This window comes from Mauremys mutica, chromosome 11, assembly GCF_020497125.1.
Source record: "Mauremys mutica isolate MM-2020 ecotype Southern chromosome 11, ASM2049712v1, whole genome shotgun sequence".
NCBI lineage: Eukaryota > Metazoa > Chordata > Testudines > Geoemydidae > Mauremys > Mauremys mutica.
Window position 1 is genome coordinate 28455062 of NC_059082.1, and position 13514 is coordinate 28468575.

General features: G+C 43.3%; 1 protein-coding gene across 6 annotated transcripts in view; it reads right to left on the reverse strand.

Moving 5' to 3' along the window:
• Positions 1 to 13514, reverse strand: part of THSD4 (thrombospondin type 1 domain containing 4) — a 645198-nt gene that overhangs the window by 395986 nt on the left and 235698 nt on the right. For all 6 annotated transcript variants that reach the window (XM_044980124.1, XM_044980125.1, XM_044980123.1 and 3 more), the window contains one exon: positions 56 to 192. In XM_044980124.1, coding sequence (XP_044836059.1) covers positions 56 to 192 — 137 coding nt within the window. The remainder of the gene's footprint in view (positions 1 to 55; positions 193 to 13514) is intronic.

Genomic DNA, 13514 nt, shown 5'->3' on the forward strand with positions numbered 1-13514 from the left:
AAGGGACTCCCCAAGATGAATTGCTAAAGTTCACATATTAAGATGCTGGACTTACCTTGCATTGCCCAGACACACAGACTGAAGTTCCATTTTGATCACATGGCGTGCCGTCTATTACTTTTTCAGCTTGTCTCACATAGAACCGGTAGCCTATTGCTCGGCAGTTCAGTTCACACTTCTGACTTCCCTTCACTAAAGAAAGAAAAAGGCATAAGTTCCTGCTACCAAGTCTACAGATGTGGTTTAAAAAAGAAATTAAATATTAAGCTAAGACCTCCCCCCTGATTTGGAGAGGATAAAAACCAAGTAGGCAAGTAGTCTATAAATTTTCTATCTATATCAAACAAATATTGGATAGGAAAATATCATTTTTAACCTCAAGATTTTGGAGAATTCTACAGAAGATTTTTTAAAACAACAGAATAGCTTTTCCAAACACCAGCCTTATAAACCCCTGGCCTTCACTCCAAGTAGTTTGAATGTAATACTGTAGCTGAGAGAGAGACCCAGAAAGAGAGGAACACACACATATTATACAACTAACATGATAAATGCCTAACTTCATGGCTCTGTCACCTGGTAGTGATTGTTGCTTTCCTTGCCTGTTCCTATTCCTTTGTCTACATGATTTCTCTTTGGATTAGAAGTCCTTCAGAGCAGAGACTGTGTCTTCCCTTTTGTCAGTTAGTGAAACTTGGGAGATATAAAATTAAATAACTAAAACAACAATGGGCCCTAACGAAGAAACGTCAGCAAAGAATGAAAAACTAAAAATTGGATATTTTGGTTGAACAAAACTCTCCTCTAAGATCCTGACACCACTAAGACCATGACACAGCAAAACACTTATGTACATGCTTAACTTTAAGCGCATGAGTAGTTCCATGTTCAATTCATGTGCATAAAGTGTTTTGCTGGATTGGAGCCTAAACCAGACCTTAAATCAAAACTGAGGAAATACATCCTCAAATCTGAGCCCATCAAAATATACTCCAGTACAATTGGGCCACAGCTTATAGGCACCCTTCAGAGGCTCATCTGTGATTCTAAAGTCCCAGAGATGGATGATGATAAAGAAAAAGAAAAAAAAAGGGAGAAAGCGCAGATTCCACCTTAAATCACATCTAAAGAAGAAAGTGCCTGGAAGTCAATTGCTCAGGATCAGTAACAGATCATTCTTAGTAGCTGTCTCTGAGCTTGAAATTCATTCCCTATGATGGCCAGAGAAACCCTGCTATTGATGAGCTTCAGGTCACATTGAAGTCTTCTCTGCTCAATCAAAATACAACACATAGTCAGTTTATTTATTATTACAGCAGGTGAGTTCCCGTTGAGAGTTAGGACACTGCCAATTGTTCGAGTCGGTTTTAGTGACCAATATTTGTGTATGTTTTTGATTCTGTTGGAAAGTGGGTAACTAGTCAAATACTTTAATAAATAAAAGCTGCACTAATAACATATTTGCAGAGCAAACTGGTTATTTAGGAAATGAAAGCAGGAAGAGCTGTCACCATTACAGAGGTTCATTTGAGGTGGACTGGTAAGAAGGTTATAAAGTGTATTAATAAGGGACGTCCGTGGGAAGGCACAACAGATTATATTAAGGCTGATGGCAATCTGTACATACAAATGAGAGTACATGACTATGTAAGGGTTACAATATATCAGCAGACAACATCTGTGGGTGTGCTAGAGGCATAATAAAAGGGATACAGTCTCAGAGAGAAAGAAATTTGATATCTTCAACTCCATCCTCATCCCTCCATTCCTGGTATCAAGCAGAGCGCCCCAAGGGTCGGTCCTGGGGCCAGTTTTGTTCAATATCTTCATTAATGATCTAGAGGATGGTGTGGACTGCACCCTCAGCAAGTTTGCAGATGACACTAAATTGTGAGGAGTGGTAAATACGCTGGAGTGTAGGGATGGGATACAGAGGGACCTAGACAAATTAGAGGATTGGGCCAAAAGAAATCTGATGAGGTTCAACAAGGAAAAGTTCAGAGTCCTGCACTTGGGACGGAAGAATCCCATGTACTCCTACAGACTAGGGACCGAATGGCCAGGCGGCAGTTCTGCAGAAAAGGACCTAGGGGTTACACTGGATGAGAAGCTGGATATGAGTCAAAAGTGTGCCCTTGTTGCCAAGAAGGCTAACAGCATTTTGGGCTCTATAAGTAGGGGCATTGCCAGCAGATGGAGGGATGTGATCATTCGACGTTGGTGGGGGCCTCATCTGGAGTACTGTGTCCAGTTTTGGGCCCCACACTACAAGGAGGATATGGAAAAATTGGAAACAGTCCAGAGGGTGGCAACAAAAATGACTGAGAGGCTGGAGAACATGTCTTATGACGAGAGGCTGAGGGAACTGGGATGTTTAGTCTGCAGAAGAGAAGAATGAGGGGGGGATTTGATAGCTTTTTTCAACTACCTGAAAAGGGGTTCCAAAGAGGATAGATCTAGACTGTTCTCAGTGGTACCAGATGACAGAACAAGGAGTAATGGTCTCAAGTTGCAGTGGGGGAGGTTTAAGTTAGATATTAGGAAAAACTTTTTCACTAGGAGAGTGGTGAAGCACTGGAATGGGTTACCTAGAGAGGTGGTGGAATCTTCTTCCTTAGAAGTTTTTAAGGTCAGGCTTGACAAAACTCTGGCTGGGATGATTTAGTTGGGGATTGGTCCTGCTTTGAGCAAGGGGTTGGACTAGATGACCTCCTGAGGTCCCTTCCAATCCTGATATTCTATAATTCTATGAACTCTTAACACTATGCATGAACAAAAATATTTGTTTAAAAAAATCCATGCAAAAAATTGTGCAACTAACAAGACATTTTCTAAACATTATAGTTTAATTACCCAGGGCCAAGCTACCCTCCACTGAGGCAAAACCCATTGGGACCTGAGGGAGTTTTCTCCAAATTCTTCCATTGTGGTAGGTGTGAATGGGTTGTCAACACAAACAAAATAAACAGGGGCTGTAGCTCCCAAAGAGAGTGGATCACTAGAGACACAAGGACTTCCAGGAAGAAGCTTTGTGTCTTCACACTGATCCTGGGTAGCCCGCCACGACCCCTGTGACAGTATAGATTTGGCATTAGCAGTCATCCCTGGACTCAGTTCCCCATCTCTTATCTTTTGCGTGATTCCCTGAGGTGTTTGAGGGCACAAAGCTGGTCATCCACCCACCCCTCCCCACTTTTAAAACCTAGACCCCAGGCTTTTATTGCATCCCAGCCCATCACCTAGCCTTCATCTGTAAGTGGTCTTTCTAGATTGTAAATCCTTCAGTGCAAGACCATGTGTTCTTCCAGTCTGCAAAGGCACTTGGCACACTGTTGGTGCCATACCAGCAACAGAAACATTTCCAGAGTATGTTTTTCCCTTCATGATCAAACATCAGCAGTTCAAGTACTGAAGAATAGCTGAGCAGTGCAGCAGACTGTCCTATTAAGTTCGGTATTATATGCCCTAAATTTTTGCTTGTTTATTACAAGTGTTCAGCTTAGCCTCGTGTTCTAAATTCTTTCTAAAACAGTCATATAAACTCCTGTCTATCAGAATAAACCCCTGTCTCTAGAAAACTTCTTTTTGGCAGAAAGAAAATGTCTGTGGACCCTTCTTTAAAACAATCCTCCAGATATCAGTGTTTCCTTTCTTGCAAATGCAACCAACATAAAGTGTTTTATTACTGCAACTACTTTCAATAAAGCTACTGTACCACCTTAATGTCAGGGATCAGGCTCTCCAGATATCAACATACAATAATCCTTAAATAAGAATTGATTTCAAAGCATGGGAAATACTCAGAGGGTGTCATCTGGCCTTCTCAACAAGAGAGCAAAAAGTCTCCATGGTCATAATGTATATTCATTTATCCCCAAGTTCAGTGGCAAAGAAATGGGAAGAAGAAAGTATTCATTCTGCTATATATGGATGAAAAACATATGGACCAAAGTTGATGTCGTTTAAATGAAAGAGAGTCTATCCACCACACTTTTAAAGGTATAGTGTTATAAAGGGGTAAATTGCTCATAATGCTCACACAGCAGATGAAATACACAATTCCTGTAGGAAATGGATGGCTCATGGATTTAGAAATAAGCTAAAAAGCCTTTCATTTTTAAGTCACCAGTTCAAACCTACCCTTAGGTGAAAGTGACAAAGTCATCACCATTTCATGGCTGTTCAGTGGCCTGCATGTATTGAGTTAATGATCTTAGTTCAGTCCAATTGTCCATATTGCAACTGGCACTTGCATTACTGATACCTCTGGATGACCCCGTTATTCCTACTAGTAGATTCTCAAAAATGTGGCTGAGATATGCTTGAGGTCCAGATGAAGTAAATTTTCAGTGCTTCTTCCTTATTAGTCTGTGGCTAAACACAGGACTTCAGCACCTTCTATAAGGAATACATTACTTTTAAATAATGCATATTACAACCACCACTAGGATGTCTGGGTATTATGGCCCTGTTGTGTGCTTAGCTAGATTGGGGCCTATGGGCTTCATCCACTGCAACATTCCCCGAGGTCTGCTTCAAAAAACAAATCACACTTGATCTGCAAAGTACTTGAACTTCCTATTCTGTTTTAAAGTGCTCAATTTTCCACTCTCCAGGCAGAGCAGGGGCATGGGGAAGAAGGAGAAGGGCAGCACATATCATTTTGGTAAAGTTCTTGGCCTCTTATGGAAGAGTTTGACACACATGCTGTTCTTGCTACATATTTAACTGCTCTTTTGAGAACAAGCCAGTTGTAAATCCAACACAAGCCCTGCTGCATTTCTCTTGGGCCACAACACAGGGTAGGAAGCTGTAATGACATAGACAGGTTCTGAATTTAAGATGAAAAGACAATGTGACCATATACGAGATAACAGAGTTCCTTTCTCTATGGGACAGGAGCTCCCAGGGGCTGGTTCGCATTCTGACGAATTTTTAAAAGGTAGTTTTAATTCATTTACTTTTTTTGTTATTAGATCCTCTGAGTTACTCTCAATTTATTAGGTGAGATGAAGTCCCATTTGTGTGACTACCATATATAGTTTGAGAAATCCTGATTTATAGCTTTCACTTCACAGCATTAAATTAATGATGGAAAAAATTTGCAAGGGCTCTTAAAGCACTTGAGTTCATTAAGCCTATAAATTGGGGAGCGGAGGAGACCGCTAAAGTCAGGAATTTTTTTTGTTTTGCAAATCCAGTAACATTTAGCTTTCTTTAAAAAGCTAAATGTTATATGGCATTAAACTAAACACTTAGCAGACTATTTCTGTGTGAAGGACTGATCATGCAAAGGTGCTGAGAGCCTCCTCATCTCAATGGAAATTGAGGGCATTCAGCAACTCATGTGAGCACTTCACTGGAGTTGACCCCAACCTGCAGAAGTACAGTTCCCAGGAGACCTGTGCTGAGATGAACTGTACTGTAAAGAGTATAATTTTTTTTTGAGGAAACATATTTATGTATGTTGTTTAAAAAAAGTGAATTTGGTGCCCATGAAAGATGCCAGGATGACAGCTCTAGACCATGAAGATGTTAATGTATCCAGAGCAGGTTTGGTGCCAAGCAAGCTTATTTCACACTGGCCTACCAATATCCCTAAACTGTAGGATCCACTTGAAGGGCTGAGATTTTTCATTTCCCTGCCCACTCAATCCTTTGCTTCTCTGCTGTTACTGGCAACAAGGGATTCAATTAATGCCAACTAGGATTCCAGCGAATAGAGAGAAAACTATTAGGGAAACTATTCCTTTCCTACTCTCATGTTGTGGATGCCTACCCATGAAGAAGTGGGTTAAGATAGGTCATTACACACAGATTGCTAACCATTCTTCAAAGGACAGCAGCTTTGGTCACCATTAATCGGGACTGGCTTTGAACTAGCATCCCCAAGTGAAAGGCACCATTAGTTCATTAACTACTGCTAACATCATCCAGTCCCCCAAGGTAAAAACATTCATTAAAAGTGGAAATCAGGGTGGGGATCTGAGCAATAATATTTGACACACGAAGACAATGTTTCCCAAACTTGGGACGCCACTTCTGCAGGGAAAGCCCCTGGCGGGCCGGGCCGGTTTATTTACCTGCCGCATCCACAGCTTCGGCCGATTGTGGCTCCCACTGGCCGTGGTTCGCTGTTCCAAGCCAATGGGAACTGCTGGAAGTGGTGCGGGCCGAGGGAGATACTGGCCACTGCTTCCAGCAGCTCCCATTGGCCTGGAGCAGCGAACCACGGCCAGTGGGAGCCGTGACCAGTCGGACCTGCGGACGCGGCAGGTAAACAAACTGGCTCGGCCCGTCAGGGGCTTTCCCTACACAAGCGGTGTCCCAAGTTTGGGAAACACTGCACTAAGAAATTAAAAGGCCACCTGTTTGGTATATTTTAATTCTTCTATTGAAACACTGTTTGTTCTTTTCCCCTTAGAACATAACATAAAAACATAAGAACGGCCGTACCGGGTCAGACCAAAGGTCCATCTAGCCCAGTAGCTGTCTACCGACAGTGGCCAATGCCAGGTGCCCCAGAGGGAGTGAATCTAACAGGCAATGATCAAGTGATTTCTCTCCTGCCATCCATCTCCATCCTCTGACGAACAGAGGCTAGGGACACCATTCTTTACCCATCCTGGCTAATAGCCATTTATGGACTTAGCCACCATGAATTTATCCAGTTCCCTTTTAAACATTGTTGTAGTCCTAGCCTTCACAACCACCTCAGGTAAGGAGTTCCACAAGTTGACTGTGTGCTGCGTGAAGAAGAACTTCCTTTTATTTGTTTTAAATCTGCTGCCTATTAATTTCATTTGGTGACTCCCAGTTCTTGTATTATGGGAATAAGTAAATAACTTTTCCTTATCCACTTTCTCAACATCACTCATGATTTTATATACCTCTATCATATCCCACCTTAGTCTTCTCTTTTCCAAGCTGAAGAGTCCTAGCCTCTTTAATCTTTCCTCATATGGGACCCTCTCCAAACCCCTAATCATTTTAGTTGCCCTTTTCTGAGCCTTTTCTAGTGCTAGAATATCTTTTTTGAGGTGAGGAGACCACATCTGTACACAGTATTCGAGATGTGGGAGTACCATGGATTTATATAAGGGCAATAATATATTCTCAGTCTTATTCTCTATCCCCTTTTTAATAATTCCTAACATCCTGTTTGCTTTTTTGACCACCTCTGCACACTGCATGGACATCTTCAGAGAACTATCCACGATGACGCCAAGATCTTTTTCCTGACTCGTTGTAGCTAAATTAGCCCCCATCATATTGTATGTATAGTTGGGGTTATTTTTTCCAATGTGCATTACTTTACATTTATCCACATTAAATTTCATTTGCCATTTTGTTGCCCAATCACTTAGTTTTGTGAGATCTTTTTGAAGTTCTTCTCACTCTGCTTTGGTCTTAACTATCTTGAGTAGTTTAGTATCATCTGCAAACTTTGCCACCTCACTGTTTACCCCTTTCTTCAGATCATTTATGAATAAATTGAATAGGATTGGTCCTAGGACTGACCCTTGGGGAACACCACTAGTTACCCCTCTCCATTCTGAGAATTTACCATTAATTCCTACCCTTTGTTCCCTGTCTTTTAACCAGTTCTCAATCCATGAAAGGACTTTCCCTTTTATCCCATGACAGCTTAATTTACGTAAGAGCTTTTGGTGAGGGACCTTGTCAAAGGCTTTCTGGAAATCTAAGTACACTATGTCCACTGGATCCCCCTTGTCCACGTTTGTTGACCCCTTCAAAGAACTCTAATAGATTAGTAAGACACGATTTCCCTTTACAGAAACCATGTTGACTATTGCTCAACAGTTTATGTTTTTCTCTGTGTCTGACAATTTTATTCTTTACTATTGTTTCGACTAATTTGCCCGGTACCGACGTTAGACTTACCAGTCTGTAATTGCCAGGATCACCTCTAGAGCCCTTTTTAAATATTGGCGTTACATTAGCTAACTTCCAGTCATTGAGTACCGAAGCCGATTTGAAGGACAGGTTACAAACCTTAGTTAATAGTTCCGCAACTTCACATTTGAGTTCTTTCAGAACTCTTGGGTGAATGCCATCTGGTCCAGTGACTTGTTAATGTTGAGTTTATCAATTAATTCCAAAACCTCCTCTAGTGACACTTCAATCTGTGACAGTTCCTCAGATTTGTCACCCACAAAAGCCAGCTCAGGTTTGGGAATCTCCGTAACATCCTCAGCCGTGAAGACTGAAGCAAAGAATCCATTTAGTTTCTCCGCAATGACTTTATTGTCTTTAAGCGCTCCTTTTGTATTTTGACCTTTTTGAAAGGGTTACAAAATAACCTGAATAAACCCCATGCATTCTAGAATTACCAGTTTAATTAAACCAGGCCTGGGAAAATTATATCATAGACTGTGTCTACTCCAATTAAAAGGAAATGGTCCAGATGTTTAGGCCTCAGCTTGACTCTGCTGTAACTCAAAGTTTGTTTATTAAATTTACAATAGCTCTTCACTGCCAGATTCTATACCATTTTCCCCTCAAATGATTTGTTGCCCAGTTTTATTATTACACCGCACTTCCCCACTGTAGTAGTTGAATGTAAACTACGTTATGCTTGGCACCATTTTACTGCAATTGTGAGTGCACAAACAGCCTGATAGGACCTGTTGGGCAGCATATGCAGCCTCAGGGAACCCAAATAACTAATATTTTCAGGAAAGCTGGTTGAATAGTCCTTATGGTAGAGATTATAATCTTCCAAATGCAATGCGGTATGCAGTGTAGTTTTAGCTGTGTCGGTCCCAAGAAACAAGGTGGGTGAGGTAATATATTTTATTGGACCAACTTCTGTCTCTCTCACCAATACAAGTTGGTCCAATAAAAGATATTACCTCACCCACCTTCTCTCTCTAAATGTGAAGTTGTGAGTCTGAGTCCAAGACAAATCTGAAGGGAAAAAAAAGAGTGGTGTAAACTTCCAGCCTGAAGCCAGAACAAGGCCCATGCAGCCTAGCTGAATGCTGACATTTTTCTTTTGGGCAGCATAGGGGTGGGAAGGAATGTTCTTTCCCCAACCCTGCACAGGAGTATAGTAGTTCTGCAGCTATTCTAGCCTAGGAGCAGCCTATGTTTCATGTCCTCAGAATTGAGGTACATTTGAAATTTCTGAGAGGCTTAACCAGGGGAGGGATAGCTCAGTGGTTTGAGCATTGGCCTGCTAAACCCATGGTTTTGAGTTCAATCCTTGAGGGGGCCACTTAGAGATCTAGAGCAAAATCAGTACTTGGTCCTGTTAGTGAAGGCAGGGGGCTAGACTCGATGACCCTTCAGGGTCCCTTCCAGGTCTATGAGATAGGTATATCTCCATGCCTCTTTCTCTCTCTCACACCTCTTCCAAATTGTGGGTATAACTGGAACACTGGCAGTAAGAAGGAGAAAATATCCTAGCTAGCAGCTGCCTAGATGATTTGTCAAGGGTTAGTCCCCTGGCAGTTCAGAATATTCAAACAGGTCTGAAGCCATTAATTAGCATATTTCTGTTTCCCATGTAGGGAAACTACTAAGAGGTTGTGACAGGCAGGTCTTCAGTGGCTCAGCCTTCCAGTTAAATCACACAAAATCTAAAATGGATGAACCCCTTCTGCAGGGCCGGATTAACTCTCCGGTGGGCCTGGGGCTATTAGATTTTGTGGAGTCCCTGTGGTTTTGGAGTGGGGGAGTGGGCTCAGGGCTGGGGCAGAGGTGTGGGCGGGCGTGCAGCTCCAGCTGGGTGTTGTGCTCTGGGGTGGGGCCAGGGGGGTTGGGGTGCACCAGGAGGTTCGGGGTACGCGCTCTGGGAGGGAGTTAGGGTGCAGGAGGGGGCTCTGGGTTGGGGTAGGGGGTTGGGGTGCAGGAGAGAGTGTGGGGTGTAGGCTCCGGCTGGGAAGCGCTTACCTCAGGTGGCTCCTGGTTGGCAGCGCAGGATGCCTGCCTGCCCTGGCTCCGTGCTGCTCTGCTCCCCGAGGTGGCCAGCATGTCCGGCCCCTAGGTAGAGGGGCCAGGCTGTTCTGCGCAGTGCATGCTGCCCATGCCTGCAGGAGCTGCCCCCGCAGTCCCATTGGCCACAGTACCCAGCCAATGGGAGCTGCGGAGCCAGTTCTGGGGGGCAGGGGCAGTGCACAGATATTCCCTGAATGCCCCTCGCCTGGGGACCTCAGGGGCACATTGGCGAGCTGGCACTTACAGCTCCAACCCGGGGGGGCACCGAGGCTCAGGGACCGGTGTCCGGCCCATGCCATGGAGACTTACCGCGGGCCAGATGAAAAGAAGCAGCAGGCCGCATCTGGCCCATGGGCCTGCGGGACCCCCTCTTAGTCCAAAGCTCTGGGCTGCAGCCCCTAAAGCCCCTGAATTAATCCAGCCCTGCCCTTCTGGGGTAAGAAAGGTCCACCAAGGACAACTGCTCTACCCTTGTTGGTTGCAGCCCTGTCTCTGGCCTCAATTCTCAGCCTCTTCTGGGCTAGCTATAAGTCCATCCCTGTCCTGTTAGGAAGCGTGCCAGCAGAGATTCCTCTCTGAAGACCCAGCTCTCCATCCAGGTCACCTCTCACATTCAGTTCCCTTCAGGAAGTGTGTGGGGGAAGGAGGCAAGGTAAAAAAGTTCAACAAATGGTTGGCTCTCTCTAGGGTCTTAGTCCCATCCTTGGGCCCTTTAAATTCCAGCCCCTTTCTTGGGCTTCTAAACAACACTTGTGCCCTTCTCGGGGCCTGTTCACTACTCTGGGTCCCAACCCAGGAACACCTACAAACAGTAGGCATGTGCTGCTTCCTTTAATAATTGCTACTGCTATTCCCTAGGCCTCTTCCCATCTAGCCATTTCCTCTTCACCTTTACCTCAGGGCTGAAGTTCTATCTTTTCCCTGCTTGAGCAGGGTCTCTCCCAAGCCTGATGACCTGGAGATTTCCAGTCTTCCTCATCCTTCTGGTCCATCCAGCAACTGTTCTGCTTAGGCCCTGCAGCTCCTTTTAACAAAGCCTGTTGTGCTCTGATTGGCTGCTTCCTCACAATCTTTCTAGGCAGGCCTGGAGGACTCACCTTTACTGCTCCTTTTTTAGGGTGGGGCATGGTAGGACCATGATGATTCAAGAAGGGCCTCAAAGGGCCTTGTAAATCCAATCACAGACATCCGTACTGTATTTCTGATGATGGAAAACTTAATTTGGTAAGGAAGCATTTTCCCTTCTTTGTCAACTAAGAAAAATTCATGCTACTGCTATGGCACTGCCAACTAGAAACAGCGTCTAAACAACATGGCTGAATCAGAAACATACAGTTTGAGTGGTCCATAAATGGGTTATATCCTTTCTACCACCACGTCTTATGAGATATATGAATACACAGTCTCTCTAAATAATTTAGATGAAATAAAAAATGACTCTTCTCAGTTTTTCAATATGCAACTTTGAAAGGCGAGTTTCCATTGTCATATCTGCAGAAAAGGACCTAGGGGTTACAGTGGACGAGAAGCTGGATATGAGTCAACAGCGTGCCCTTGCTGCCAAGAAGGCTAATGGCATTTTGGGCTGTATAATATGGGGCATTGCCAGCAGATGGAGGGACGTGATCATTCCCCTCTATTTGACATTGGTGAGGCCTCATCTGGAGTACTGTGTCCAGTTTTGGGCCCCTCACTACCTGAAGAATGTGGAAAAATTGGAAAGAGTCCAGCGGAAGGCAACAAAAATTATCAGGGGGCTGGAGTACATGACTTATGAGGAGAGGCTGAGGGAACTGGGATTGTTTAGTCTGCAGAAGAGAAGAATGAGGGAGGATTTGATAGCTGCTTTTAACTACCTGAAAGGGGGTTCCAAAGAGGATGGATCTAGACTGTTCTCAGTGGTACTAGATGACAGAACAAGGAGTAATAGGGTCTCAAGTTGCAGTGGGGGAGGTTTAGGTTGGATATTAGGAAAAAAAAATTCACTAGGAGAGTGGTGAAGCACTGGAATGGGTTACCTAGGGAGGTGATGGAATCTCCTTCCTTAGAGGTTTTTAAGGTCAGGCTTGAGAAAGCTCTGGCTAGGATGATTTAGTTGGGGATTGGTCCTGCTTTGAGCAGAGGGTTGGACTAGATAATCTCCTGAGGTCCCTTCCAATCCTGATATTCTATGATTCATTCCTTAGTTTGGGGAAAAACTGAGAGGGCAAAGAAAAGCTTTAAAAAACTGCCACATCATTGTTCAAAAATTGCTGAAATCTCATCACAAGTAAAATCTACAGAACTGTCTGGTGCCAGTGTTCACTGTTAACATGTAAAAACCATAAGAAACACTGACCCCCTGAACCCCTAGGTGAGAGCAGCACAGAATTAAATTCTCCTCAAAACAGAAACAAAATCCTATGCGCCGTGGTACCAATTTATCATTTAAACAGAAATATTCTAACAACTACATATTGCATGCTATCAAGTTGGTAAATACACTTAACCAGTCACTATCTTTCCAATGTTCTGTAGTGTTTAAGTTGTAGCAGATTAATCACCCCTGATTTGCCAAGGGAAATGGCACTAGCTTAACTTTCCTTCAGACTGAGAGTGATAGTGTTCCATAGTGCCTGATGAATCAAAAAGAAATTCCTTTTATTTTGGCAATGTAGGTTTCTTCTTTTGCCTAGTCAGGGACAAAGGACCAGACTCAAAGCCCATTGACTTCAGCAGGAATCTTTTCACCTCACTTCAATGGGCTTTGGATCAGGCCCTAATGGCATATCTGGAATCTGGAGAATGTCACTGTTTAGTCCAGGGGTCGGCAACCTTTCAGAAGTGCTGTGCTGAGTCTTCATTTATTCACTCTGATTTAAGGTTTCACGTGCCAATAATACATATTAATGTTTTTAGAAGGTCTCTTTCTATAAGTCTATAATATATAACTAAACTATTGCTGTATGTAAAGTAAATTAGGTTTTTAAAATGTTTAAGAAGCTTCATTTAAAATTAAATTAAAATGCAGAGCCCCCCGGACCGGTGGTCAGGACCCAAGCAGTGTGAGTGCCACTGAAAATCAGCTTGTGTGCCACCTTAGGCACGCGTGCCATAGGTTGCCTACCCCTGGTTTAGTCTTTGTGAAAAGGAGATATCACAAACTTTAATCAGCTGCAACGAGTATGCTGCTTCCATGACTTTCTGCTTGACCCACAGGGTATTAACCTGCCCGTAGATGAGAGAAGCTTCTATGCTAATTCAGTGCCACGTACTCTCCAGACTGAAGTTAGACAGTATAAACAAAATATTTTACAGAATTCCAACTACTCCATAACATGTGGAAAATAATGTAATAATAATATTCCTTTTTAAAAGACTAGCCCATGGCAAAATTTTAATGGGACGTGGCAATAGGGACCAGTTCAGATAAAATAAGAAGTGATCCAAATTTCTAACGTATGATAAAATTTCTGACAATTACAAGAACAAGTCTACAGCTCTACTCTACTAGGTAAAAGCCACAGCCAGAAACAGAAGAAAGTGCCAAATGCCATGCAAAGGCTGCTTTT